General features: G+C 36.3%; 1 protein-coding gene across 2 annotated transcripts in view; it reads right to left on the reverse strand.

Moving 5' to 3' along the window:
• SLC12A7 (solute carrier family 12 member 7) overlaps positions 1-24,603 on the reverse strand; it is a 64,466-nt gene extending 39,863 nt beyond the window's left edge. The window contains exons 1-7 of one of the 2 annotated variants that reach the window (XM_030265650.4): positions 24,330-24,603; positions 11,709-11,803; positions 9,515-9,637; positions 6,893-7,039; positions 6,113-6,167; positions 3,871-4,001; positions 1,586-1,827 (exon numbers count right to left, since the gene is read on the reverse strand). In XM_030265650.4, the coding sequence (XP_030121510.2) occupies positions 1,586-1,827; positions 3,871-4,001; positions 6,113-6,167; positions 6,893-7,039; positions 9,515-9,637; positions 11,709-11,803; positions 24,330-24,441 (905 nt within the window). In that variant the 5' untranslated portion in view covers positions 24,442-24,603. The remainder of the gene's footprint in view (positions 1-1,585; positions 1,828-3,870; positions 4,002-6,112; positions 6,168-6,892; positions 7,040-9,514; positions 9,638-11,708; positions 11,804-24,329) is intronic. The other variant, XM_072924222.1, reaches the window with a different exon arrangement.
• Between the last annotated feature and the right edge of the window lie 814 nt (positions 24,604-25,417).

Raw genomic sequence — 25,417 nt, forward strand, 5'->3', positions numbered from 1 at the left:
TCAATAGTCTTTAAAACATGGATCAAATATTTCTACTTTATGGTATTGGCAGCTGTTTTGCCTTCTGATTTGTTCTTCAGAAAGTACAATCAATTTAAGCAGCTTGACTACTAAATAACAGCAATTATGATGCATTCAGCCTACAAGAAAAAAGTAAAATTAAGTAATACTTTATAAACTTAATTAAAATATGAGTCTGATGAAGAAAATACAAAGTAAGATTAAGCAAGTAAACCATGCTCTTCCTTTTCTAGCAACTAAAAACTTTAAATGATCCTCGAAAACATTACAATCCAAAAGCTGTTTTCTTTGGCTTTTTTTAACGACCACCATCAGATCAGTCTTACCATTACATAAAACGGCACTTGAGTTTCTCATTTTGAGGCAGACTCTAAATGTAAACCATTATATTTAGTGGAAAATAAACTCTTTTTATATTTTCCCCCCTGTACAATAATATTACAGTAGCAGCCACATATAAAGTTTCCAGGAAATTGGTAATGAGTCTTACCTATGCTACATATCCACATAAACTCTCTTTTACCTATACAGGTGACAAAAAGATATTACTATTTCCCCCTTGGAAGTTACTGTAAGAAACACAAGTTTTATTCAGAAATATGTCAACACTTTACATATTACATGTAAAATAATGTTACAGAACAGTCCACAAGTAGTGCTCTAATGTAAATTTGAAATGTAATTTCCAATGCTTCAAAGTAATATTGAAGTTGTAATATATTTTGTTACATATGTAACATATGTTACATAATTTGTTACATATGTAACATCATATGTAATTGAATCATACAGCCAAAAGTTAATTCTAGTTATGAAGTGCCATGCAAGATTGATGTTATCAGCCTTATTCTGATCATGTCTTAAGCAATATAATTTTGTTTCCTCTTTCAACAGAAAAATATGCACAAAAATTCAACTTATATAACTGGGGAAAGTAAAATGCAACTAATAACTGGAGTAAAGAAGTAACTCCTATTGAGCCAAGAATTAAGCACATCAAGGACCTTGAGAAGCAATGTGTCATGCATAACAATACCATTTTATTTTATTAATGCAAAAGGCTTCACAAACACAAGTGAATTTAAACACTTCTATATTTCAATTTTAAGTAGCGAGAAATTGAGGTTTCTACAATTTCTTTGTAACACAGGAAGTTTAAAATTATGGCTCTTTTGTAACTATGGTTAACAGCTACAATGGTTTCTTGATCTTTTTACTTCATTCTATAGGTTTTAGTTTAAATCTTTAGATAAAGCAGTTACATTTACTGTCAGCAAAACCCACCTTCTTGCTCCTTGCGAGTGGATGAAATAACAGCCAAATTTTAAGCACCAAAGAACATTTTCTAGAGTTACCATATCTTATGAAAAATGAAAGAAATATTCAGATATGTAACTCAGAATAACAAATGACAACATCGGTATTTAAACTACATAAACCTACCACTGAAACCGATGTGTTTGTTTTGAAACTTAGCTTAAAACATGAAATGGTTACAGCAGCTATTCCCTCCCCACACTTTTTTTCTTTTAAATAACCCACACAACTTTGATAATGCACTTACGGAAAGTCAGGTGGGTCAAAAGCAGTCTTAATAACTCCAGCATATATGGCAATGATGGAAAGAATCACACAGGCAAGGAAGACCAGTGCAAGTTTGTTGACATACTTTACTCCCACAAAAACTACTATAGCCATCAGAATGACTATACATGTTCCATAGACTCTCATGTTGTTCAGCATAGCCTCTGTTTCTTCACCAACATCTGCCACTTTAAATATAGCAGCGCTTGGAGAAATATAGGTCTGCAAGAAATATGGCGAACTATCATATATGCAATAATGAACATTTTTTTTAATCATTTACTTAAAACTATAAAATCTAACCTTCTATACCAGCTTTGCTTTCACAAATGAGTTTAGTCATATAATTTGGGCATTGAAAAACTGTAGAGATAAAGGAAAGAAAAGGGAGAGGGTGAAGAAAAACAAGGTTTAAGAATAGGATACAATTTTTGCTCCAGCTTGTTATCTCCTGGTAAAGAGCTTCCACTCCTCAAATTCATGTGTCTGCCAAATGGGAAAAACCACTAAGGAATTCAGGAGGGGAAAGAAGTAGCACACATAAAAAGGAAAAAACCCAAACCATAAAAAGGACTTCCATTGATTGAAAGAAAATACGAAGAATCAAACAGAAGTATAATAGACTAAAAATGTTTTCAGTATTATACACCCTATATAATACTTCATAAAATTTTAATCTAAAGTTGCAACAGCACAATTCAAGAAGCTTAGTCATGTGCTAAACCAGATATTTCAAACTACTGCAATTTCAAACAAGATTCTCTTACAGATCTCTCTTCCTTAAATTTTGGTGTGTTCTTCCCAAAAAGAAGTTGGCAACTGTTTATAGCACTTATACTGATATATGCGTGTGAGAAGACAAACTGATCTGTAGTTCTGAGACATTGGTGTACTACACTACACAACAATATCTATATTCCTTCTTCTAGCCCCCCTAAAAACACTCCTCTCTGCTCAGGTACCAGGGCTTGAGGCAACCCCAGTCTTTCAAAAAAATTGCTCAAATGACTATTTTTCAAATATATAATTTCTAAAGGCAGGGAGAAACTTTGAACAGGAGGCTACTAAGATACATTCGTAAGTAAAATCCAAAAATAGACATAGACAATTTTTCACCAGAATTTTCTTAGATTAAATTTAAGTTTAGCAAATTAGTATTTACTAGAATGCTGGAAGATATGAAAATTGTCACATCATCATGGAAGAAAAAGAAAGGAATCTAAAAAAATATTACAAATAAAGTGTATATAAAGAATATATTGTTAGAAAACCCTACATGGTGACATTGCAGAAATTTAAGGCTCTGTATGGAGATACTCCTGAATATTTTCTTGTGGATTTTGTTGTCCTGATGTTCAAAGCCTTTGCCAGGGAAAACCACAGGCAGATGACTGGTTTCTGTTTCTCCAAATAATCCATGCCCCAGTGAAGGGGAAAAAAAGCAATACTCATGCCTTGTCAAGGCTCTATTCTGAGGTCTTTGACAGATATCCTGGGCAGCATTTTACTTCAAATTCTGTATCCGGATCCCATACATTTTTATTAACAACACAAACCCAGCATGACTCTCCCTCTAGGGAGAACAGTGCACCAAATTCAATCCACAATTCAAAACATGCTCGTGTTACTACTATAGATCAGACAACAAGCCAGATGAGATCACACAAGCAAGCATTAGTGAATACTATCTCTAATTTAGATGTAAATAAGCCTGGATTTGATGACATTCTGAAGTATCTCCTGTGCATATCTTCACTTTCTGATATGATGACCAATTACTGGCCCCTCCTGGATGACGCAAAGCCATAGTAGCTGGGCCACTGCCACACAGGCAGCCTTCCACAGCATCTTTGCAAATATATGAAAATGAAAGTCGGTAGTTCAGAAATGAGGAAGAGTGAAAGATTGTTATTGCCTCATCAGAGATACGCCCTTCACGTTCTCCACAACTTTTCAATGGGCAGCAGCAAGTTACCCTAGTAATGCTTGCCAACTATTATTTGAAAAGAGAAGATTTCTGCTTGGTTCCCACATTATGTAGAGTAAATATACATCAAATAGCATTTAATTTATTTTTGTATTAGTGGTAAGAATTTAACTTCCTCAAATAGTCATAAGTAGAGTAAGAATAAATATAAACATCCTGAAAATGTAGTAACAAAACATTAACAATCATCAAACTAGAATGCATTTTAGACCATTAAGAGCATTCATCCACAATATCCCAAAACAGCCCAAATATATTTAACAGAAACTAGCACTTACCAATAAAATTTCAATGGTACCAAGAATGTACATTGCTCCTGCAAAGGTTGTGCCCAAGTAGAAACAAAGTCCCACTGCTCCACCAAACTCTGGCCCTAAAGATCTTGAAATCATGTAGTAAGAGCCTCCAGCTGTGAATTTAGGAAAACAAAACAAAAACAAACAAACAAAAAACACAAAACACCTCCAGGCTTTCAGATTAAGGATGGCAGTAGAGAACAAAAATTTGAATCATTCAATCAACATAATCAAGAAAACCACTGCATGTGTCTCCGCTGACATGCTCATGACAAGACTGTAATCAATGTCTGTACCATCTAAGTAGTTAGAATGTACATTTCTAGATTAATATCCCCATGTGCATTGTCTGTGGAACAGAACGTGAAGACCAATCAACAGAAGAAAATTAGAAAAGGATATACAGGTATAAATAGATGTGAATGAATTTTTAGCTTCTAACCTTAAGCTGCTCCCCATCAAAGAATAAATTTCCAAAATAATTGCTTTATGAGACAAGGACAAAACAGATTATTTTCTACTGATTCTTTCCATTTTCTGTACAAGAAACCATTGCCACTTTAACTACAGATCATGTCTTTTTAGTACTGTTTAAAGGTGTTGGGTAGGGATTGCTTTTTCTTGTCCACTCATATATTATTCACTTTGACCCCAAGTTCTTTAATTCTTCTCACTCTTATTTCCCATACATATGCAGCATCTTTCTTTAAGTCATAAACTACACCCACCACCATCCTATTTCCATTACACTATTTGCCTTTTAATAAGGCTCTAAATTTCAAGCTCATCTCTTTCTTTTAGAATGTTGACCAACTCCCTCAAAGCAAACTCTTCTCTCTGATTCCCTCTCCATCTACTCTTTAATTCATTATTTTTTTCCTGCTTGTGGGAAGAAGGAGACAGAGAAAAGACGTGTGTAATTTTACATAACATACATTAATGTGCAGAGTCTGAAGCTGTTTTTCATAGACTCATTAAGATTGCAAAAGACCTCCAAGATCATTAAGTCCTAATCATTGACCGAATACTATCAGGTCCACCACTACACCCTGTCCCTAAGCACCACACCTCCTTGTTTTCTGAACACTTCCCAGGATGGTGATTCCACCATTTGCCTGGGCAGCCTGTTCTGCAGACTTCAATGTTTTCAATATGAATGAATGAGAAACTAAGAAAGATATTATGATGCATCACCAATCCTTTTACTAAATATAATGCTCTTGCATACAAGGGCAAAAAAAGGATCCTGCTGCTCAGGTCTCCTTCAATCCTAGGTTCTTATCTGTGCTTTCTGCCTTCTCCATACATTCCAGGACAAGTATCATTTTTCTAAGAAACTGGCACCAACAACAAAAAAAGTGAAAATTAAGACCTGTCTCCTGTAAGAACTGCAGGTTTCAAAGTCTGTGAGACATGTTAAACAAAACCATTAAGATGAATGTTAAAAATATGAGGGAGAATAGAGCAGAACATTTTAGTTATCTGCACACTGATTTGAATAACTCCGTTTTATTATAAAACACATGTATTTTAAACAAAATTGTCTACTGTTTTTTTATTTCATATATGGTACTGTATCCCTAAAATACAATTATAATACAATTATTCTACATCCTACACAAATTATAGCTTTTACTTTTGCCCAACAACTTCAGTTTAAGTTCATTAGCTAAACTGTTCAGAGTTCATACCAATATCTGAACACCAGAACTATCAATTATTGTGCTGAGAAACTGAAAAGGGTAAGAGCTTCAAGAGCTAACTGATTTTGCAACTAAAAAAAAAAAATCCTCTTACTTTATGAAGCTGAATCAATTTATCAACCTGCCCTGAAAATTTAAGGAGATGGGCAGAACATAGAGTGTTTATGCAGAAAAATATTTTTGCCATGAGACCAGTTACTATTCTTGCATAAAACAAGAAACTAACTCCAGTGTTTAGCTGGAATGTACGAAAATTCAGGAGAGAGAAAAGTATTAGCCTTATTTGTAAAGACATTTGCTTTGTGTGAAGACCAGTCTCCATTAATTCAATTTATAACTCCCAGTCGCAGTTAGAGACTGCAACTCATATTAAAAAGTTATTTATAGAATCAATTAAAAGAAAAAATGCATTTGACATAAAAACATTACTTCTACTATTTGAGAATGATAAGAATTTCTTATCCCAGATTTAAACTTTCATTATTTGAGAATTTGCTATGTAAGATAAAATTCTTCATTACCTGGAACTACACCATTTGTTGCTATAGCACTCATTGAAATTGCAGTTAGCATAGTCTGTGGAAAGATAAAATAGAGGGAATTTAAAATACAAAAGTTTTGGAGGTTTTTTTTGAAAGATTGGGCAAAACAGTAATCAGATTGAACTAGATTTTTCTTCCCCCAAGATGTTTAATTTGGGATATCCATGCAACTCAAGTACTCAACTTTTCAGCAGAAGTTTAGTTAACTTATACTTGACACAGTCTTTAAAAAAGAACTGGAAGAATACAGACTATTGCATATACTTAAAATAGTATGCTCATTATTCTAATTAAAAAGTAGTGAAAACTAATTGTAACATTATTATGACAACATCTAGTAGTGGTCTCATATTCTTAAAAATTATTTTATGGATGCACTACTGTGGGGTTGGTAGTTTATTATTCAATTTGTTCTGAAGTTGAAAAAAGCAGAACGGTTCAGATCTCAAATAAATAATGAAATATTTGCTAAAGGCTGATTTAATAAAACTCATATAATACATCAAACAAAAGCTTACTTTGATCAACTCAAAAAATGTCCATGCGGGTTAGACTGACATGTAACACTCACTGCTTAAATATATAACCCATTTCTCTCAATTAAACCATATTGGTTAAATAGCAGTACAATTTTAGCAGTATGATTAAATACGGGCAGTTATTTTTTCCCTGCTACTCATATATTAGAAGGTATCAGTACTCTTCCAACAGAGGATTTGGACAAGAATTTAAAAAAGAAGTAAAATAAGGGCAACTTACACAAGCACAACACATGAACACAATGATGAAAGACTCAAGAACTCCAGCTGTTCCTACAATCCATGTTAAACGCAGGAAAAGGATAACTCCCAAGATGTTTTGCAAACAGGGAAGATATACACCAATAAAAGTGCCCATTCGTGGACCCTGGAAACCAAGTGAGAACATCAATTCTTTTGCACTAAAAAATTTAAATCCATAAACACTTTATTCCACAAACACTTATCATGTACGCTCCATGAACAAATGCCAAGTGAAACTGAATGGTAGCTTCAGAGTGCCCAGCTTTGCAAATATTCATGTGCTATTTATGAAGAAAAGTTCCTGAAAAGAGAGAAAACTATTTGTGATAACAAATTCTCTTGTTCCACAGGAATTAGGATGAAACCTTGATAGGGATAGGATGGCCCTTTATCTGTTGATTATAACACTTTACAAACTTTTTCTGAAATACCAATTACAGGTTAAAGTTACAGTTTAAAGACAAATTACTGTCATAATCGAAATATCATTTGTATTCTACAAAGAGTTTACCACAAATTACCACACAGCTGGCACAAAAAATTATATTCAATAGTAATTTCAATTTTTAAAAAAGGTAGACAAGGTATTAAGACAGAGTGTGAAGTAATGCAGAGATTACTACAATTTATTTTTTGCAAAAATTTTAAAACCTGCCACAACATAGTATATGTGTACTTTTTATTTGCTAGTGATCATCATAGGTCAAGACACACACAAAAGCATTCGGGCTTCATCACTAAAGCTTCAGTCTTCTACACTTATGAAGATAAATCAGGCTTTGAAATACTCTAGTTAGAATCAACAGTTATACACAGTAGCTTTCCAGTTACACAAGATGGTCTTAAATCACAACTTGGGCTGTGATAAATGGCAATCAATTTAAATAAATAAGCAAGCATTGATGCTTTAGAAGTTATCAAAATTATTAAGAAAACACTAAATTTTCAAAAATTTATAAGAAATCATAGAATGCCACTCAGACTATATTTTTTATTTTTAGCATCTTGGGCAATATCCCACCATCTTGGGCAGCATCAACACCACTGTCTCAATCACACTATTAGAAATGCTACTCTGACAGGCTTAACTATCACAATTTCAGAAATGAAATTAAGACACATACATAAAAATTGTGTTATCAGGCAACCACATAGAGCACAAACAAGATCAAGTGCAAGTGAGGACATGATGTTAATTTGTTCACAGTCAGCTCCAGAGGGAGCAATAAAGTGCTGGACTGACAAAAACCTCTGCACAGCAGCTGAACAGACAACAGGGTTCACGCTAAGGAAAGTGTGAGAAGATCAGTGTTACTTTTCTCATATGTGAAGTTTATCTCCAGAGATGAACAAATATAGATCAAGCACAACTAGACTAACAGAAAGAAAACACACTCATGAACAAATAAGCAGGATAAGCAAAAAGTTTGAAGGATAAGCAAAAAGGTAAATAAACAGTTGGACTGGATCCCTGACCCTTGCCCACTGTCCCAATACCAACTTCCACTCAAAATCTCCCTTCCAGTCAAATTAACTGCTGTTCTCAGCTTATTTTCAAATGTATTTCCATCTCTGTCTTTTCTGCTCTGTACTTATTTTCCTTTTTCTCATTCTCATGTACTTCTCCTCTTTTCTTCAGAGCTCAGCATATATATTCAGTAGCAGCATCCCTTCTCCTACACAAAGACAAGGTGACTCCAAGCACTGTCCTTTCCCAGCATCTACCTTAATTTTCTTAGTTTCAGTCACCACGCTCACCATGCAGCTCATTATCCCTCCTTTGCCCATATGTTCGTATACTCTGTCAGGTCACATGCTTTAATCCAAGCTTTCTCCTTCAAAATCAACCTCCACTAACAGAGGAATCAATCCAACATGCCACTGCAGACCCAACTGTTGCATACATTCTACTTCTACAGACACAGAGATACATCCAGTAGACAGACAACCCTTGATGAATTCAATTCAGTTCTAGCAAGTGTGTTTAGCAATGTGTCAAACAGAGCATATGATTTCCCCTCCCTCAAGTATAATATTTTTGATGTTTGCAAGAAAGTGTTTTCTTGGAATGCATCAATTAAGTTATAAAAATACTTACTCCAACACAGACAACCAAGACAGCTACTCAAAAAAACTACTACCATGTTAAGACGTGCACATATGCTTATAGAATTAAAAGAATGAACTATTTCATCTCAAATTTGCCTTAATATAAGTACCTAAAAACCTAGGCTAAAATATACTAAAAAACCTGCAAAAAAGTCCTACTGCATGCACACTAGAGGTAGGTAACAAGTATTGATGCTTGCACAAGTTCACAAGGAAGAAGAAAAGAAAGGAAATAAAAACTGGGTATACGCATTGTTTTAGATCCTAGCTTTGCACATGCTTTACCTAGGGGTTTTACAGCACAGTTTTGCTAAAACATGCTAATAAGAACATCAAATTAACACAAGTCCTGCTGCAAATGCTTCAATTCTAAACATGGTATTACAAACCTCACTCCCATTTGTAAGTGTCCACATATTCTCTTTTCAGGTTGAAAAATACACCTCTTATAGCTAGCTTTATCTCAATAAGTTATTAGAAATCTAAATACCTTGACTTCCTTTCGTTTGCTGTCTTCATCTGCTTCATGTTCCACCACTCCTTGAGTCAGGTTAGTGTAGTTTGCTAGTTTATTCAGAAGAGATGACACCATGGGGTTACTATCCATTTCTTCCTGTTGGGTTTTGAGCAATACTGCATTTATTAAATAATTTTTTTAAGTCATCATTTTGTGATTCTACTTCAAACAGACACTCAACAGGTCAGCCCTGATTCAGCCAAATAAAAAAATTATCATGACAGAATACCAGTCAGCTTTGAACTAAAAAGAAAGTTATATTATTTCTAGAAGTTTAACTCTACATGACTATGTTGCACCATTTCTTTCATATTTTTACACTACCTTACAATATGCAGCTCTAATATGAGAAAAACCTAGAGAAAGACCATTGTAATTTTAAAAGTCTATTTTTATCACAACACAGTCTTTAGTGAATTGTACTGGTAGGGTTGAGTCATTAGGGTGTTTTTCCAGCATCTTGCTTGTATTTAGAAAGTTACTTCAAATGATTTCTTAAGCACTAAATTACTTAAGTACCTCTCTGAAGTCTAGTGCTGCAAGCCTACATATTTTATCTTACACCAGGAATACAATATCCAAAGTGTTAACTTGTTGAAAATACCCATACATATGCATATCACATATGTAATAGCACCTGACACAGAAGTCAGCCCATCTTTCTTTACTGCTACAAAACAAAAACATGCTAAAACAAATAATGCAATCCAGAAGAATATACAACCCAAGAATTCCAAGAAAAATGGATCCAAGAGAATCCAATTAAATACAAAAAACTGAATACTGGAAAGAAGACAAGAGATCAGGGTGACAAACAAAGAAAAGAAGTAAAGTATCTCTGCCTGGAAGATTAGCTAATGATAATGGTAATAATAGTAAAACTTCTTTTTAACAGTTTATACAACTCTAACTTCTGAAAACATAAGAAAAACAAGATTGTAGGAAACTTACTTGGAAACATACATATTATCAAAAAACTTCACCACAACAACACCAGCAGTGATGAAATCACTAGAAGGCTTTCAACATAATACTGTTAACAGCAATATCTATAACTTGAGATACATAAAAATAATGGTTTTTATATCAGCTGATTTAATGTAAGCCATGTTTCAAAATAAGACTCGAGACAAAAAGCAGCTATGGCCAAATTATCATCACTGAGGAATACAGCAACTAATTTGAACCACAAAGTTTTGGAAATGGCTTTATGGAGTAGAGCTTGAAGGAGAAAAATTCAATTACAGAACTTTAATATAATCATTCCTGTCAAAAAGATAATAAGATATTGCAAGACAAAAAGACAATTAATGATCAACATTACTTTGATCCTTAGCAAAATTTTCTCTAAAACAGTGAAAAATAGTAAATATACATGGGTCATACACTGGTAAGATGAAAGATCGTGTCCTCTGTGCAAAGATACTTGAAAGGAAGAACAGAGAAATATAAGAGAACAACAAGAAAACATTGAGAAAAATGCAACAGTAAGATGGCTAGACAATGTTGGAAGCACCTTGTTTTTGTTAACAGCAAGCATCAGAGTAAGACTAGTTGATGCTGCTACAGCACAGCAACTAAGGTTTTTACTAGAAATACTACTTAGTTGCAAAAGTGGCCCTTAAAAGTACTCAATTAATATACTTTTTTCAGTAATTTGATTGTAATAATTCAGCTGATTAAAAAGGCATGAATCATCCATTATGAAGTAGATGTTTGCATTAGAAATTGCTATGGTGTGCTCTACACTGTAGATAGACAATACAACTAAGTCATGGCTTGTAAGTTTGTTTTATAGCTTTGCTGCTTAACAAAAAGTCTGTAATTCACCTGTTGAACGAATTATTTTGCTAATCCTTTTAAAATTGAATACTGATTTCTTTAAAAAATATTTACCTTCCAGTAGCTTTCTCTAACAATGTCTAGATCCTAGCCCAAAAAATTTAAAAGCACGAAGACTTATATCTTCATATTAATGCACACCAATATTTACTGTTCTTGCCTATATACCAATCAAATACACTGAAATGGAATGTTAGCAGGACCCACACTATTAAAAAGTTACTAAAACTCATTTTGTCCCCCACTAAGTTTTAGGACAGAAAGAAAACAGGGGATTGCTCATCTCCATTAAAGGTAAAATATGTTTTTGGAGTATTTAACTTACCTCAAAGAGAGCCATATTCTTTCCTTCATACATGTTTCCTCTGCCCAATTCTGCACAGTCAATAAATGGACTACTTTCCCTGGCAATCCCATCCCCTAGTGGAAAAGAACACAATTAAAAACAAAAGGGAAAAAAAAAAAAGATATATTATACTATAAAAGGAATAATCAGAAGACTCTGGTTTAAGAACTGGCTCTAAATAACACCACAGGTTGCTGTAAACCCAGTTTTCATCTCAGACATATGGATGTTAAACATTTAAGGAAATTTAGTTTAACAGTCTAATCTTTGTATAGTGTTCCATCTCTTAACTCTTAATTATTATTCTTTAACACGTATACTAATTTCTCCCCTACCCTTTCTAGTTTCCAAAAAAACACTTGATAATTGCACTTCATGTAAGGGTTTTAAGTATAGAATAAAATTACCCTCCAGCTAACCTTTTTATTACTTTACTGACTCCTGCAAAAAATCTCCAGTAGTTGAGGCAGGAATTTATGAAATACAATGCAAAAGGAATTACTTTGTAAAGGTTGTGGGGGCCCTTCCATGACATGTTATACTTAATCCATTCCTTATTGAAATATAAATTGCATTAATCTGTAGCTCTACTGACCTGCTCTGGCACACCTCTCAAAAAATACAGCATTACTTTAATTGCCTTTCAGCCTACAAACTACAAAAACTATTACATGATGATACTGTCACAACACTGGCATTTCCAAATAATCTCAAATCCTTGCCTGTGCCACTTCGCCTGTGTGACCTTTTGGCCTTATACTCACAGATTACAGCAATAGCACCTACAGTCTCTTCACTACAGAATTAAAGAAGAGTCGGAGAACAAGCTGTACTCTTTTCCCCGTCTCCTCCCTCTGCTCCTTACATGAAATGCCAGAAGAAAGCTCTGGCAAATGTATACACTAGTCTCAACACAACATAATATCTTGGTTGTACACCAGACAGAAATATATCTCAGTCCCTCAAAGATAAGAGGGACTATGGATTTCCCACCAATTTCCTACCACTCTCCACAGTATCACTGTACTTACTGGTATCCTGACATAGAAACCACATATTGTCATAAGAGACACAGAAGATAACAACTGTTCTAAAAATTAGGGCTATAAAATTAGTTCCTCAGTCCAGAGAAGAAATGGTGATGAATTCACACATCCAATATATCTCCTTCTATCCACATCCTCCAACTTCCATTTTTCTGTTTCTCTACAGTTTATATTTGGTCTCCCACTACTTCAAGTCCGACAGCTTGGTTAGGCGCCCCTCTTCCAACCAAGGTTAATGCAAGGCCAGCAGAAGGAACACTGTCAACACAAAAGAATCTCTCTCATGAACTAACACCTTGAGATGTTTCACAGTATGTGGAACATGCTGGTTTCACACAAGATTATCTGAGAAATTGGTATCTATGGGCTCCACTTTAATGGGCTCTACTGTACTTAGAGAAATGTTCAATTAGCTTTTTCACAGACAACAAAAAAGCAACTCTGCCCTGAAACAAATACATCTTAATTCCTCTTATCATTTTGCTAAAGCATATGAGCACTAGGATTTCTTGCTTAAGACATTGCATTTTCTTTCCAAGATTTTTGGAACATTGTTTTTCTTTTAGCTCCATTCCTGAAATCATCCCATTATTTCTGCTGAAGTTTTTATAAGTCATTCATTAAAAGGTACATTCCCAAGTTAAAATAAAAATAATGTTGCTTGATTTCAGTCTTGCCAAGACCACACTTCTATTGACTTACTCACCAACTGACCTCTAGCACCTGTAGTTATTAACTAAATGTTAGTACTCCTTTCATGGTACTTCCAATCCCTTCAGAAAGGATTACTCTTCAAAAAGAGAGCTGGGAAATTTTAATTATTGTTTTGCATTCATGCAGAAGATAATGTCACTGGAGTTACTGGAGTGGGTATCATTACACTAATCTAAACACCAAAAGGCTAGCAAAAACAAATGTTAATCAGTATTCATAATTCTGAAGTTAAAGACTATCGTTTTGGCTAGTCAGTTCTGGACATAAAAATCAGTATCTCAGCACTACACAGTATTTTAAATTGTAGGTAGGAAAATAGTGAAGCTGTCCTTTATATGTTTCTATTTCTAAACAGTTACTTGGCTTTACTCCAATATAAAAAAGAGCACAGCATCTCTAACAAACATGTCTTGTTTAAACTCACCTAATAGGCTTCAAACAGAAAAATGCAGAACTTAGGATCTGAAGAACAGGAAACCTATTTCAGTGCTTACAATCAATATTCTGCCTATTTCAAAGCTTTCTAATAATAGTCTGGCAGTGACAAATTGCAATAAATTCCTGTTTCTCCAATACAGTTCTCTTCTTGTATTTGTGTATATTTGTCACCACAATTTGACAGGTAATGTCGATCATGTAAAATATTATTTTAGCTTCACTTGAAAGAGAATCAATGGAGAAAATGTGACCACAAAAGCAAACTGACAAGTATTCTGTCATCTGCAGTTTGTTGACTACTTCTACAGTTATCATAAAGTCTTTAGAACCACAGAATCATAAAAGGTGGAAAAGAATCCCAAGATCAGGTCCAAACTTTGACTGAACACTACCATACCAACTTAACATAGCACTAAGTGCAACATGCAGTCCTTTCTTGAACATCCCCAAGGATGGTGGCTCTACCACTTCCCTAGGCATTCCAATCCAATGTTTAACCACCTTTTCAGTAAAAAAAATCTTCGTCATGTCCAACCTGAGCCTCGCCTGGTGCAGTTCGAGTCCATTTCCTCTAGCCATATTGCCAGTTGCCTGGGAGAAGAGGCCAACCCCTACCTTCCTACTTCCTTCCAGGTAGTTATAGAGAGTGCTAAGGTACCTCCAGATCTTCCTTTTCTTCAGGCTGATTGACCCCAGATCCCTCAGCCATTTGTCATCAGACTTGTGCTCCAGACCTTTCACCACTTTCATTACCCTTCTCTGGACACACTCAATAACTTTCTTGAAGACAGGGGCCCAAAACAGGACACAAAACTCGAGGTGTGGCCTTAACAGTGCCAAGTACAGAGCAACAATCACTTCCCTAGTCCTGCCAGTCATGCTATTTTCAATAGACGCCATTGGCCTTCTTGTCCACCTGGGCACATCACTGGCTCATATTCAGCCAGCTGTTGACCTGGACTCTGAGGTCCTATTTTGATGAGCCACTTTCAGGCCACTCTTTTCCCAGCCTGCAAAGTTGCATGGAGTTGTTGTGCATGACCTGGTGCTTTGCCTTACTGAACCTCATACATGTACCAGAGTGGCTAACCTCCAGTTGTTGTTTGTCTGGAACCCCCCCAGTTTATCAGGACTAACAATAATGATAGAAAATGGCTTGGCAAGCTCTTCTGCCAGCTCCCCCAGTACACTCTAGTGGGTTCCATCCAGCCCTATACACTTACGAAGTGGCTCAATGGATCACTAACTACTTTTTCTAGATTACAGGGGGCCAGTTCTACTCCCCATCTCTTTCTACCAGCTCCAAGGGCTGGTTACCATGAGGATAACTGGTCTTTCTGTTGAAGACTGAGGTAAAAAAGGTACCTCAGACTTTCTCATCCTTTGTTATAATGTTACTCTTCACATCCAATAAAGGATAGATTTTCCTTAGTCCCCTTTTTGTTAATATATTCATAAAAACACCTATGAACGCCTTTGAGTTTTCATCACTGCTGCCAACAAAATCACCTTTATTTTCAATTAAAAACCACCACCTTTTGAAGTATGCTTATTTAATATGTTTAGATATACAGTGAATTTTATTAACATGTAAGTCAAATTGACATGTATTATACCATTCAGTAGAAAGAACAAGTTTCAGAATCTCAACACACAGACAATATCTATGGTGAAATTAACCAAACTGTCTCAATTTTGTGCTCATCCCTTCATCAAAAGAAGATTCAATAGAAAATAAAGGATTCATTAGAAAACCAGAACTAAATTAAGACAGGATTAACACTTTTCACAAATACTGTAAATCTTGCCCCTCATGCATCAAGTGAACAAGAGAAAAAGGTATTTCAGTTACTTCTACTGAGGTAACATGGAACACAAAAGGAATAACTACTTCATTTCACTAGTAAGTCTTAAGCCATCTATGGTTTATCTTAACCCTATCACCTTGAATTCTATGAGGAAGCTTTCAGATAGTCAAATCACAGAATCATGTAGGTTGGAAAAGAACCTTGAACCCAACCATGCACTTAACACTGCCAAAATCACCACTAAACAATGTCCCTAAGCACCACACCTACACATACTTTAAACACCACCAGGGACGGTGACTCAGCCACTTCCTTGGGCAGCCCATTCCAATGCTTGACAAGCTAATCACCTTTTCCTTAGGTCTCTTTGAAACTGTGTCTGTTTAAACACTTCTCAAGTGTGAGCTGAGTGAAACATAAAATAAAAATTAGAACTTCCAATGTTGTTTCAGATACATCTTTAAGCTGTATTTCTTCTGAAATCCAGTTTCTGCAACTTAAGTGGTCCAAAAATCCATACTTTCGGTTGCTTGATTTCTGAAAGAAACTCGGTTTATGAGGGTTTATAGGCAAAAATCTTAAATATAGACTAGTATTTCATTTTGGACCACAAAAAAAGGAAAAATAGAATAACCCAAAAAAAAAAAAAAACACCTTCTTTGGGTTTGTTTCTAGTATGTTTCAGCTGTCTTCTGACACACAAAAAAAAATTGCCTGTTGATGTTGCACTCCATATCACCCAACATAAGTCATCAAGGCTTAAGTTTTAAAAATTATGTTTGTACCCTCATACCTACTTTAAAAACTATTATTACAATTTTTAATCTGATACAGAATGTTCATATAACCTAGCACAATTCTGTGCTTACTGCTGGACCAGTAGACAAACTAAAGCTATAACTAATGTACCTTTCCTAAAAGCCTATGTGGTATTTGCTGTGTTGATAGGACATGCAAAAAACCCTACTCTTGATTTCTAGATACTCAAGCACTGTGATGAGTGGTTATATCTGCATGGAAATTAGCTGCAACGTCATCTTCTTTTGTAAACAAGACATACAGCTACAAGAAGAGAAGGTAAAAGATATGTCTCAAGGTAATATTCAGTGTGTTGATGCAGATCATCACAATGTGCACACCTATACATGCCAGTCCCCCAAATGCCAATGCAGTGTAACCCACACAAATTATCACAAACTACACCAAAGCTGTGCTGACCTTAAGTTTTCTGATGTCATCAGATAATTTTTATTAACATTTCCACACACCAAACAAAACTTAGGTAAAAATTTTTGTGCATTACAATTCATTGCTGGTCACAGACACAAAAGGCAGTACGGTATCCAAAGTCATATTCTTCAGAAGTTTCAGAGTAGCAATTTTCACAAACACCAACAGGTATATTACTTTTAAGGTATGTTAACAGTTAAAAATTTCTAAGCTGATCCAAACTGGCCCATTTTATATTGTAAACCAGAACCCAACAGTATAACTTAAACATGCAGATGCCATCTTCGCCAATAAGGTGGCCCTCTTATTCAGAGGTTGGACTACATCATATCCAGAAGTCCCTTCAAACCATAACAATTTTGCAATTCCCCTCTCATGCTTATTAATCACCCCTCTTCATCCCCATAACATACTGTTCCTCACAGGAATTGAACTATTAAACATAAATTCATATGCTGTCACCAGAGACAATGAGCGTAAGAATGAGCAATTACTCAAACAGAAACAACTTCCTCAGCATTCATGACAATCCCACCTCTGCTTTCTTCCCCACTCCTGAATCACAAGTAGTAGAGTATGAAAAATATATGTTATAGCTGTCTTGTTATAGAGAAAGTGGCAAAGAAAGGCTAGAGGTAGGCAAGGAAATGATCATTTAAGTGATACTGAATTTGCACTGTGACGCCTGTTCAAGATATTAGAACAAAAATACTTTACTATCTAATTTCCCATCTCGACACAGGCTCAGGAATTTCATTTAATCATTAAGCTCTATAACTTTAAAAAAATCATATTGAAATTTAAGCAGTGCATCTCTTGATGTTTTCAGAACTGAAATAAGAAAAAACCCTATTAATTTATGTAAAACTTAAAGAGGTTTTTTTAATACTGAAAAAATCTCAAATTGTTCCATATTTCTATTTAAATTTGGTTGTTTCAAACTTCTAGCTATAACATCCTAGTAACTGCTTCCAAATTTAACCACTCAAAGTATTTTCTCTCTGTGAAGGTAACTATACTTATTCAAATCATCTCAACCTATCTCTTGAAAAACTGAAAAACTTCCTAAAGAATTTTTCTAACTTTTAAATTATTTTTGTGGAAACGTTCTGTAGAGGTTTTAAGTTACACAAAACAAAGCAAAACAAAAAAATTAAACTTTGAAAAGCATTCTAACACCAGACTCAGTCAATGCTATTTACAGAAGTATAATCGTCACCTCTCTACTCCAAGGATCAGGCTAGCCCTCTTTACCATAGCCTTAAACCAAGCTCATGATATTCTATTCCAGTCTGACCCCTAAATCCTTTCCAGATTCATTGCTTCCTCACTGTCCCAGACTATGTCTGCCATCATTATTCATATCCAAGTAATGGTCCTAATGCTCCTATTTACTTTTGTATTCAAACATGTTTAGTCTAAAAAAGCAAGCATCTTTTTCTCCTGACATGCTGTAAGAGTTTAACATCTATCTGAAAAATAAAAATAGATAGCTTTCATATGGCAAAAAAATACAGGTGTTATTCAAAGGAGTGAGAATTATATAAACTTCTGAACAACATGACCTCAAAAAAGGTAGCTCAGCTATGATAATGTATAACTGTTCTCCAAACAAGTATGTGTTAAACTAGAAAAGCTTTGATTCCCACTAGAAATTGCTAATTTTATATGGTGTTATCTAAAGCAGAACTGCAGTTGGGGAATAACCCTTAACAGAAAAGTCTTAATTCTTCATATTTTGCAAAGGGCAACTCTTAATCACAGTCCACGTACCTTGAGGTAGATTCAGATTAGCCATTTATAGGTAAAATCTAACAGTTTTAAATAAAAACAATGGTAACATTTTCATTCAGTATTTGGTCACATTAAGAACAAGCCACTGCAAACTGAGAATATGAAAATGAGATCCTGTTTGTACAAGAGACAGCAAACATTTCTTTTAAAGGTAAAAATACATAAACTTTAAAAGTCAATAAAACTGATGTATATGACCATTGCATCCAAGAAAGCTGCCTGTGGAAAAACCTGTAATTCTATCTTCTCTATCATGCATATTTCTTTCTTGTAGGTTCAAGTTTTTGATTGGCAGGCAACTAAAGCCATAGAATCTTAGAAATTAAATGTCTTAACACTTCTAATTTAAATCCACATATTGGAGCACTCCTTAGAGCTCTAAAACATAGTCAAGTTTTTAAAAGTCACCTTGGAGTTCTAAAATACAGTCAAGTTTTTAAAAGCCACTATCTTGCTATAATACAAATTATGAAAAAGGCATCCATAAACTTATTTGAACATACTTTACCTCAATTTTTGTTCCACATGGGTTTAAGAATTCAGTGCAACCTAACTCAAAGTTTCATGCTATTGGGTTATTTTTAGTAATTTAATGTCTAAATATACTTACTACATCACAAATTTCTTGCAGTATTTTTATTAATGACTAGCGCAATTTATATGTTATAGTAATATGCAGAACAAAGTGTATTTAAACCCCTTGTAAATAAACCTCTTTATAATGGAGAATATCATAATGGATGATTCTAAAGTTACATCCATCACCTATGTAACATTGCTAAATCTTAGATTTTCCTTACTTAGGCTACTATTATAATCCAGCACAGCTTACTTCTAATGAAAACACTGCAAAAGCTCTTTATAAATTCTTTAAAATATTGCTGGAAATACAGGAACCTCCTGTTTCAGTAAGAAAGACATTAGAACGACAGCATCGTCTTGTAAAGAAACTCACTTGGATTTGGCCCATTTTCTTCATAATCTTGCTCACTCATGATTAAGGAAAATTAAGTCAGTCTCCTCTGGTGATTCTTCAGGCATCAAGAATTGAAACAGAAAACTGACAGTTCCTGCCTCCCGGCTTAGTGTAAGACCTCAAATCCTGTTTCTAACTAGCATTGGATTAATCCTGAAACAAGTCATTAAGGCTTCAGACAGCATGAGGCATGAACATGACACAAACTACAGACAGTCACAGAACTCTCTAAAAAGAATTAAGCTGAAAGATTTTTGTCAGCAGTAAACACCCTGCTTAGTGATATGGGAAGGATGAAATCACTGAAACATCCCATGTTTCCATCAAATAAGTACTTTATAAGTTTTATTTCTATCAACTAAATTCCCTTTAAAATATATCCACTAAAAAGATCAGTAGAGATTAGCAACAAGTATTATTAAGCTATTTCAAAGATCTATCTACTATTAAAAAAACCTTCTTTTACACACCAAGTACATATTAGCAGACTTTAAGCAATTCAGTTAGTTTTTAAACATTGATTTTATGTAGAAATAGTTGGCATTTATTCTACTTAAGATGTAGCAGATAAACACTTAAAAATATAGTTCTTGTAATTTTGTAAGCTCTTTTAAAAACAAATATTTTTTAATTAGAAAGGTTTATTTTTATGACTGGCAGCATAATTTGTTCATTCTCTTTCAAAGTAAATATGTTGTTGTTTTCTAGTTTATGCATTAATGTATTACACATTTTATACTAGCCTTAAACTATACTAGCCTTAAACTCATAGAAAGTGTTTCAATTCTGTTAAGTGGATGCCAGTGACAGGAACAGACTAGTTCCTGGGATCAAATCTTTGAATAACATCTAAAATCTATTTTTCTCTTAGCATAACATCTATGCTGCGAGAATGGTCAACTGTGGCTGTTGAGGTTGAAGGGTTGACTGAAAATACACTAGACTTCTCAGTGAGATTAACCTATCTTCCTCCATTGCACATACACACACACACACACACACATATAACTGTGTCGACTATTCCCTAGTTTTCCAATAAAGATTTTGCAGAAATTTACAGCATCCACGCTTCATTCATATGATTGTTTCTTTGTAGATGATCCGGTTTGTTATTGCTATTCCTTGTATTTGAGGGTCATCAATTTTAAAAGATTTTGCAGGAGTTAGTTCTCACATTAGTTTCTAAATAAGAAACTGCAGTGGCAAGATAAATACTACTACAGGATGCTAAAAATACTAGCGATGCCTTGAAACACGTGATGCACAGAGCTGCTAAGGAACAAAAAGCTGATCAACTTTACAAAATTTTTACAGGTCTATCTAGACAGTCACTACAACTATGTGTGAAGAAAATAAACAAAACACCCAACACAAATCAAGCCCAGAATGTCTTATAAAACTTCGCACCTTACTGTCTACAGACTCGTATTTCCTTCTCCAATCATTTACTACCTCCTGACTACCCTTTCTTTGTAGTATATTATAAACATATTAAAAGACACAGGCACATCTTTCTGTTACTTTGTGAATATTTGAATTAGCAGTCTGCACTCTTAACCATGTTAACTTCTGCCTCTTCTGAAGTACTACTGCGACTAGTGCTACAATCCAGCCCCATAGGCAGTCACAAATGTCTTCCCCTCTTTTCATATACATCAAAGTATCATATAGTCAGAAAATACGAAGCTATGGAATTTCAGATTATTAAGAAGGAGTGCAGACCATAGAGCAAAAACATCCCAGGTTACTCCTTTACCACACAGATGATTATCAGGTAAGAATGTGTGAAAGGGGATAAATGCTCAAAATTGTGCATAGATTGGTAAGTGCCTTGCTAATATGGATCAAAACAACCTTACTGTTGATCTAATGACTATACAGCATAGCTGATTCCCTCAAAAAAATTAGCATTGAGTTTGATGGGACAGGTTTGTCAGGTTTTCGTGTGTTTGGTAGATTGGGGTTTTTTAAAAAACGGTACTAGTGCAGTCAAGGAGAAACTACTCACTTTTTAAGACAGACAATTCAATCAAAACTGATAACATGCTAGATTTCTAAACAACTGGAACAAAATAACATGCTGAGCTATATAGGCTAAGGTTAAGTCAAAGGGAAGTTCCCGTTCTCCCCTTTTTTATGTTTATCTCTGCTCTCAGCTTTACCCACGTCTCACCTTGACACAACCCTAGCTATTCTGACTTTTTGCAGTACTCAACTCAAAAACATGGGAAGCATGATTTTTACCTCTGCAGTTGTTTAGTTTACTCACAGTTTAGCATGCTGAACCAGACTAGTGAAGTGTCTGATGGTCAAGCACAGGAAAAAGGAAGCAAACCCAGACACAGAGGATGATAAGGAAAGAAATAATTTACTTCTTAGCCTTTTTCTCAAGGCTGGAGCAGTGAGAAGGGCAAGGAGTCCTTATCTGAGCAGCAGGCAAAAGCTTAACTACAGCAGCTTTTAGCAATACTAACATTTAAGAATTCTTTAGTTTTCAGAAAAATAACTCAAGAACAATTATTTGATCATACAGCATTAACTTAACAATTCCATACAATACCCAAACAACAGTAAGTAGTACATTTTTCATGTCCCAAAACACGCTGTCAGAGGGCAGCATTTAATCTCTTCATTAAGTCAGAGCTCTTTGCCTATAATTTATATACAAATCAATGCCTTCCCTTTTCAGTGTTTTCCTCCCTACATCCAATTTTACAAACACACAGGAAGCGTCATACATAAATTCATCCACTTGACTGATACAGATCCATAACAGTATTTAAATATATCTTGCAACTGTAACTACTAGTCCCCAAAACACCACCTAATCACATCAAGATTTTTTTTTATCTCTGGCCTTTAGTTGGAACACTATGAAAGTAGCAGTTCCACTCTTCTTCTCACCTTCCCAGGATTTGAAAATGTTCCAAGCCTTTCAGATACTTCATATATACATGCAGTCTAACACATCCTGTCTAACTATGCCTGAATGTATATTCAGTATTTTGACATGCCATCTGAGTAAACACTATACACCATGCCTCTCTGACTAGCTCTTCTACCAAAAGAAAATTTGTCCAGATTAATGCTGCACTACCAACCATCCATCCAGTACAAACAGATGTCACAGAAACAAACTGTTGTTTGTTGTCAGAAACAAACTGTTGTTACAGCTTATATTGTTTTGGTTTTTCTATTGCATTTAGTTTGGAAAAAGAGGAAGCAGTTATTAGAACACCTAGTCATCATTTGAATATACTAAGGGAATGGTAACTATATGTATTATATATCTTTAATAGGTTAGTAAGATTTAAGAGTAGAAAGCTTTGTAAGAAAATAACTCAACTGTGTCAGCTTGGTGTTTTACTATATTAGCTTACTAAAATAATGTAAATATATTAAGTGTGTCAAATATCTCTTTTTATCTTTTTACATTCATATCCCACATCACACAGAATTAGCCTTATTTATTTGTCATCTGTACCACAAAAATAAGATGCCTTTTACAAACCCCCATCTATTCACCTGTTATCATCTAACGAAGTTAATCCCTCACCCAAACCTTTACAGAAGTATCGATTGTAACAGAGCCAAGATTGTTCAAAATAAAGTGTGAGATGCAAACTAGCTCTCGAAGTGCTAGCAGTGATTCACACACCATACTTGGTATTGCTGCTGCAAGGCGCTTCAGAAAAAAGGAAGTGCTAAGAGCCACAAGAATTGCCGCTTTCCCAGCAGTGCCTTGTCATGCAGGTGAAGAGTCACTCATTTCCCCAGCAATGCTGGCAGAGGTATACTACTGCCCCTGCATAAGGGGCTGTCCTGAGGAGACCCTTACTCATGATACCCGGGCTCCACCTCCGGTTTGATTCTACTGCCCCAGGAGGCTTCAAGAACAAGGCCTAGCAAGAAGCGAGGCTCCGAACGCGACGGCATCTCGTAGCAAAGACCTACTTAACCTTAGACATTATATCTGATGCAAAAGCGCATGGCTGGACAAACACCTGGAACAAGGCAGGTAAAACTGTGCTCTTCTCCACAGTCTTTATCTTGCCTCTTAGCCCTCTCTCTAGTGTGCTCCAACAGCAGTTAGCTTTTAAGATAGCCTAATGGCTGGATTTGATGATCTGATCTCCAAGGTCTCTTCCAACCTAAACGATTGATTCTACGTATTTTCCCCGTTTGTTAGACCGCTGTGGGCGGCGCTGCTTCCGCCCGCTCCCCGTCGCAGGCGGGAGGCGGACTGACCGCCCCACACCGCCCCGGGCAGGCGCCGCGCCCGACCGCGGGCTGCTCCGCTCCACCGGCTGGAGCCGCCCCTGAATACTTCCTCCTTTCGGCCAGCGGCGCTGACTAATGGAAACAAAGCGAAACAAGCTCTCAGCCACCCCAGGCGCCAGACTTTCGCCCTTTCCCGAAGCGCACTTCTACACCTAGACAGGTAGCCCCGGCAGCGTTCGCTGCAGAGAGGCGCTACGGCCCCTCCAAAGTATTCGGGGGCTCTCCGCCGGCCCGCCAGAGACCCACTCCTCCGCATGCAAAGAGCCGGCGCTCTCTTCACGCGTTGACCCCCGGCGCTTCCCCACTCTCTCACCAGCGCCCCGGTCCCTCTCGTTGTCTTCATCTTCCTCCTCTCGCAGCTGCCCATCCCGCTGCCGCTCCTCTCCCTGCGTCTCCACCGGCACCACCGTGAAGCTCGTCGGCATGCCGCAGACGGCCCCGGACCCGCTGGCGCCTCCTCTTAGGGCAGCGGGCAGGGTGAGCCGGGCGCTGCCGCTTCCCTCACGTGAGAGCCATTTCCTCACGCAGCGGGGGGGCGGTGGCCGGCACCGCGCCACTTCCACCTCTGCGCTGGGCTGATGGCTCTGCGGCCGTAGCTCCGAAGGGAGGGGCACGGGCCCTGGAGCATCCCCTCTTGCTCAAACCTTGGCTTACAGTTATCCTTGCCGCGCTAAGGCCACCAGGCTGCTGCTCCTCTGATCCCACCAGACAGAAACTGCCTTCCAAAGGAAACCAGAGCCAACCTGTAGGACCTTAATCCTCCAGATCTCTGAAGGGATGACAGTATTCAAAAGGCCCAAGCAGGAGATTTATGATCACCTTTGGACAAGTGGAGAAAGTTCACTGTGTGCCTTTGGACTACCAGGACATAAAGATGGCTCCCAGAAATCTGCCCTCCTAGGCAGCAGCCAGGCTTTGCAGTAGACAGGGGAAGGTCCTGGGATTCAGGCCAGAGTCAGCATTTAAACTCTGACCAGCAGTGAAGCAGATTCAAAGAGTCAGTTGATGAGCAGTGTATCAAATTAAATATTAATGTTGTAGCATCTCCACTCCAAAAGTAGGGGTTTAAAAGCTCAGGGCATTTTTCGTGTCTCCTGTTCTTCTAGCGAAGTGCTAGAATAAATCAAAAAGACTATTCATGTCAGTCTATATCTGTGTCTTTTGGAAGAGGACTGGTGGTTTTGTGGCTCCCATACTTCATTGGGATGGAAGATGTATATGTAACAATATAGTCTATCCCACAGCGTAAAGGCCTTCAGAGAACGGGTAGGCAAAGTGATTCTGGCCATCAAAGGTGGCAGTGAGCTGGTAGATGTGGAGATGATTGGTGTGAAAAACAGAATTCACTGAAAAACAGAATTCAAAATCCATCATCTTTGTTTTTCTTACTGCACTTCTGCA

The sequence above is a fragment of the Taeniopygia guttata genome, chromosome 2, assembly GCF_048771995.1.
Source record: "Taeniopygia guttata chromosome 2, bTaeGut7.mat, whole genome shotgun sequence".
In the NCBI taxonomy this organism is placed as follows: domain Eukaryota; kingdom Metazoa; phylum Chordata; class Aves; order Passeriformes; family Estrildidae; genus Taeniopygia; species Taeniopygia guttata.